The 6000-nt window shown below is 43.7% G+C and overlaps 1 protein-coding gene across 1 annotated transcript in view; it reads right to left on the bottom strand.

Annotated features, from left to right (window-relative positions):
* LOC102894451 (GRAM domain-containing protein 1B) overlaps positions 1-6000 on the bottom strand; it is a 57995-nt gene that overhangs the window by 17455 nt on the left and 34540 nt on the right. The window contains exons 7-8 of the mRNA XM_025041873.1: positions 4557-4637; positions 1806-1921 (exon numbers count right to left, since the gene is read on the bottom strand). Coding sequence (XP_024897641.1) covers positions 1806-1921; positions 4557-4637 — 197 coding nt within the window. The remainder of the gene's footprint in view (positions 1-1805; positions 1922-4556; positions 4638-6000) is intronic.

Below are 6000 nucleotides of genomic sequence, written 5' to 3'. Positions count from 1 at the left end.
AAAAAAAAAAAAGACACCGTGAGTCTATGTTAACCTCAATGGTCAAGACTGCTAAATATCTTAAAACCTTAGACCTATCTATCCATCCAAAACTATGGGCTTTCTTGCTTCTTAGCTTTGCATATGATCTCCCTCTAACCACTCCTTACTCCGATATTGTTCTCTACCCTCTACCACGATGTAAAATTCCCGGCTCCATACTCACCTTTTCTAGGCACCCTCCTTAGATTTATCACTACCTAAATATGACCATTATTTGTCCTAAACTATCCCTCCCTCCCCGCCACTGGCATCCTAATCCATCTCAATGTGACCATTTTAATTAAATGTCTGGGCTTTGAGCATACATTTTCTTTCCCACACAGGACTCTGGACATGACTGCCCTTTAGGGGTACTACCCAGATTCTGGGTTATAACTAGTTAACTTCTTGGCATTATATACCTAAGGGGAAACCATTCTGGAGCTAAAGGTGGGTGCGCTTCTAGGGACCCTTCAGGGATGCCACCCTCTTCCAAGAGAAAAGTCGTCATTGTCTTTATCAACACGTGACTTATACTTTATGTATTACCTCATCTGGATGTATAACAGCTCTGAGTAAATCACTGTATGCATTTTAGAGAGAATCAAATAGATAGTCACAGAAGTTAAATGATACCACTATGAAGTGTCAGAAATTGTACCTGAGCCCAAGTCTATGTACTATACATTTGAAGCTCTTTCCTCGCTTTCTATAATTCTGTGCCTCTCACAATACCACCAAGCCTACCTTTCCAACCTCCCATGTTTCTTAACATTCCAACAGTGATGCAGTGATATCTCCTTCTCCTTAAAATTTCCTTCCCTTGGCTTCTATGATACAAAACTCTCCTAGCATTCCTCCTACCTCACTGGACGTTCTTTCATGATTTCTTTTGCTGCTTCTTCCTCCTGCTGAGTGTTCCCAGCCCAGTTTTTTAACTTCTTCCTATGTCTATTCAATCACTTGGTGGTTTCAGCCAATCTCATGGCTATCCACTGAAGTTTCCAAATGTATGTCCCTAGCCTAGACTCCCCAGTGAATTCTACACTCATATTCACAAATGCCTAAAAAACATCTTCACTTGAGTAACAGTCATCTCAAACTCAAGTTACCTAAAACCAAGCTCCTGTTCTTCCCCCACAATCTGCTCTGCCTATGGTGCTGTCCATCTCAGTTTGGAACTCTATGCTTCCACTTGGTAAATCCAAGAAAACCTTAAAGCCACCTTTGGTTCCTTTCCAATCCATCATCAAATCCTTCAATATATTTCTGGTTCTACCTTCAAAATATATTCAGAAACTAACCAATTATTGCCATTTCTACTGCTACCCTCCTGATCTAAACCACCATCACCTCTCATCTAAAAAAATCTAAATTATTCAATAGCCTTTTAGCTAGCCTGCCCTTGCTCCCCCTTTGATGTGTTTCAACACAAAATCCAGAGTGATTCTGTTAAAATGTTAAGTCAGATATTATCAATTACCTACTCAAAGCCTTCCCACGGCTTCTCATCCCACTCTGAGTAAAAGCCAATCATCGTTTTGGCCAAAAGGCTCTCAGAACCTGCCTCCTGACCCCTCCTCCTCCATGTGCCCTTTTTCCATTCCACCGGCCACCCGCTTACTGTTCCCTCTGCCTGAGAGGTCTTCCCGCAGATATCCTCCTGGTTCATTCCCTCACTAGCTTTAGGGCTTTGCCTATATAACATTCCCCAGTGAGGCCTTCACTGCCATCCTAGCCCCTCTAGGAAAGGCTCCTGGCAGCTTGCCCTCTGCCTCTCTCACCCCATCGTGTTGAAGTCATCATCGGGGGGTACGTAGTCCTCGTCGTCACTGGTCAAGCCCAATTCATTCCCGTAGCACTGGTGAACAAAGTGCCAGAGCTCCTTGGGGCACAGGGGCTGCAGGGAACAACAGAGACTGATGCTTCCTTCCTCAGGACCCCACTCTATAGGGAGGCACTGAATTGGGCTGGACTCCCTTGAGGGTAGGAACAGCTGCACCCATTCTCCCTAGCCAAACTGAGAGTGAGCAATGCCTCCATGACAACCTCATCGCTGACCCTGCCCCGCTACCCCACCCTCCTCTAAGAATCTCAGCTAGATACCAATCTTCTGCCTAAGAATACGTCTTTTAGCAAAGCCAGGAACTTGGCGTATTCCCTCAACTCAGGTTTGCATAAGGGACCAACTGGTCCCTTGGTGGTAACTGTCCACTTTTTGCTCCTATGGATGAGGTTCAGCATTAAGCAGCATAAACCGATGTTGCTCTGGGGCCAAGGGGATCATGGAGCTTCTGAGGTTGATGTGGAAGGAGCACGAGAGATCCCTTGAGCCAGTCTCCCTGATACTGCAGAAATTTTACACTAACAGTGGCCATGCAGACCCTGCTGGATCACATCTAATGCTGGCCCATTACATAATTGAAGAGTTCCTGCAGTTAGAAAGAAGCCTACATTCTCATATTTTAAGGGGCCTCAAAGGTCATTGCATCTGATCCTCTGTTGACTAGCTGAATACTCCCTACTTTATTCTTAAGCAGAATCAGTTTGCCTATAGTTCTATGTATTAGTTCCAGTGTTTCTTATTTCACTGGGTGTCTACATGTTTTCCTCAAAAGCACTGTCCTAAAAAACGTTAGCTCTCAAGAAGTACACAGTTTCAGGAAAGAGGCAACAGAATGTCAAAGAAGTAAGATCAGAGGTGAATACTATGAATGAGCCTTGGGCTGGCAGGAGGGGGAAAAGGTAGTAGCGATAAGTATGTGAAAAAGGAGAGCAAGAGCATAAGGAAAATAGAAGCAGTTAATATCTTATTTTTTTAAAAAATCACATTTAAAGAACGTTTCCCACCAATAGATTTGATAAAGCATCTGAGAACACTCTAAGCCCATCCTTTCAAAGTATGGCTTAAGAAGCAGGCAGCTGGCAGGATGCTGTGAGCCAGAGTTTCAGTATTCTGACTCCAGAGAACTGCCCAGGACAGCACAGCCAGGCCTCTGTGGGGGTGGCAGCTCTGCCCTGGCCCTAATGGCACTAGAGGGAGGCACTCCTCTTTTATCTGGACCTCCTGCTCCTATCTCTGGCCTTATGTCCACCATTCATCCTGCCTGGGCCACATGTGCATCTCTGCCAAACCATGCCTTCCCCTTCTTAACAATTCACCTTCTCCATGCAGCCTTCTCTGACCGTAGTCGGAACAAGCATAGTGAGCAGACCCTGCTCATCAGGCAGAACTTTTACAGTTACATCGTTAGGACTTTCGTAGACCACATGGATGACCCTGTCATATTTAGAAGTTGACAGTGGTTGTGAACCATATATTCAAACCTGCCAGCAGAGGTTCAAATACATTATCACTTTACCTTTATCAATGGCTAATAAAGGCAGATGATCTCAGCTCAAATAAGTTATGAGGATTTATACCAAGGCTACAGACTTTAAGGTTAGAAGAAACTCTACATAATAAATCTACTCAATTTTCTTTAGATAGTAATGTTTGGGCTAGAGTCAAGGTAGATGCATTCCTATATCTAAATATATGTCAAATATAATGTAATTATATAATTTTTGTTATGTTCTCTGCTCTAGCTTGGAGCTGTTTCTCAACACTAGGACATTTGAATGGGAGTTTTCTAAGGGCTGCCACTAACATCCCCATCATCTGCATCTCCTTCCAGTGTCCTTCAGACACTACAGTAGTCAACTGGTGCTGTATTAATTCTATTTTCCTTATTTTGATATTTTTGATGCTCTGGCATCTGAGGCCTCGCTGACTGGGGAGGGCCTACCCCTCCCAGGGTTAGCTAATTCCTAATTTCTAGAGATAGGAAACAACTCGCTAAATAGAGTACACCCTTCATGTGTAACCAGCCAATCCAAAGCTCATACCCCCAACCACCTTCTTATCTAGCTCTTACACCCCAGGCCAATATTCCCCTGCCCTCATAACCCAGGGACAGGTACGAGACAACTAGTGACAGTCTCTATATCCCTAAGCCCTACTACATTATTCAAACTAGCCAATCTTACAACCACTTGGCCTGCCTACCCTGTATCACCCATTCCTTCCCTGGAAAACCATGATAAAGGCTCTTGCCCATGCTTTCCCTGTGCTCTCTTTGCCTTCTGGCTGACCCTGGTGCTTCCCCCATGTGGCCCAGCATGGCACGATGTACCTCTGCTTCTAGGTGTCTGTGAGCATAAAAACTTACGGACAGTCATTTCCATGTCTGTGTGTTTTATCATACCTGATTAAAATAAATCCTGATACATTTAAAACAGTGGAACCGAAGTGCCTAAAGTCGGTGAGGGCCCTGCAACAAGCAGCAGTAAGGCTGGCTGTTCATATGACAGGAAAGGCTACTCAGTGATACAGTCTGGTGGATTTCCAGGACAGGGAGGAAATATGGCTTCTTTGGAGCTTACCGATGCCCAAGCAAGAGTAACCTTTTCACAAGGCCCGCGCCCAAGGGGAAAGAACACTTGTTGGATGTGCGTTCTCCTCAGGCTAAAGGAAGAAGCTTGGTAGTCCTTACCTTTTCGAGGAGAGCATTCTGCCACAGCCGGAACATCATCATATATGTCCTATCCCGGGCCCCAAATGAAGTAAAAAAGTGCTAGATTGGAAGAGAAAATGGCAAGAAATGTCTGTTAACACATTATAATATAATGAATAGGGACATGCTGCTCCTTCCTCTAAAAAGGCTACAAATTACGCCCTCAAATACTACTGACTCTGTTACTCATGATCACAGCACAGGTATTTCCAGTGATGGGGATCATACAGGTATCTGGGACCTCTAAGTCCCCACTGCAACCAAGTCCTTCAAATTTCACTCATACTTTCCTCAGTGTTTCCTCTCGTCTTAAGTTTTCACCTCTATAAAAAACTTCTTTCACCTATAAACTGGAACTGAGTGAGTGGTGAGCTGTGAACTAGCCTAAAGGAAAAAAGACAAATCTATTCACCCACTCACCCTTTCACCCATTAATTCAACAAATATTTTAATGTTAGCATGTGCTAGGTACTATTTTACATGTTTGGGCACAACAGTAAAGAAAATGGAAAGAGACCTCTTCTCTAATGGAGCTTACATATTAGTGGAGACTCTTTATAGCAGCGGTTCTCAACCTTTTTGGCACCAGAGACTGGTGCTCTTATGAGAATCTAATGCCTGATGATCTGAGGTGGAGCTGAGGTGGTGATGCCAGCGCTGGGGAGTGCAAATACAGATGAAGTTTCACTGGCTTGCCCGCTGCTCATCTCCTGCTGTGCAGCCCAGTTCCTAATAGTCTGATAATGTGCAGAGGTACCATTGGGGATCCCTGCTTGCTTTATAACATGCAGGAAGAAACTGACAAAAACCAGGTTTTATGGAACACATTCTAGGTGCTTCACAATTGCTGCTTCATTTACACTATACAAAAACCTTGGAAAATAAACATAACTGTTAGTATAATACCTAATAAATAGAAACAGGCTGGTAAAGTTAGGCGACTTCTATAATCACAAAGCTGATTCATGCCAGAAACAGAATTCAAACCAAAGACTTATCTGAGCCAAAGTCTCATTGTTCTTGTCACAGCCTGAGTCCAATGGCATTGTTGGCCTTGTGTTTGGCAGAAATCTAGTCCACTCCAAGCCCTGAAGCTATTAGTCTTCAGGCTCTGGTTAAAGATCACAGTGCTTTCTTTGCCTTAAATTTTATCTTCCGCATTTTCCCCAAACCTATATGGACAATCCATTTCCTATCTGCCTCCTCATCCCTCTTGATGAGCTTTGCTGATAGATGATGATAACAACTTACATTTGGATAGTGCTCTACAATTTAGTGTTTTCGAATGTTTGATGTCCTTTCAACACTGTTAAATAGTATTGCTGGCTTCATTTTACACACGAGAAAACAAGGCACAGAGAGGTTATATAACATGCCTACATTCACAGGACTCAACTTCAGGTGTTCTGGCTCCAAGTCCGAT

Source organism: Pteropus alecto, unplaced genomic scaffold (assembly GCF_000325575.1).
Source record: "Pteropus alecto unplaced genomic scaffold, ASM32557v1 scaffold479, whole genome shotgun sequence".
In the NCBI taxonomy this organism is placed as follows: domain Eukaryota; kingdom Metazoa; phylum Chordata; class Mammalia; order Chiroptera; family Pteropodidae; genus Pteropus; species Pteropus alecto.
This window is presented reverse-complemented; position numbering and strand designations above follow the sequence as displayed.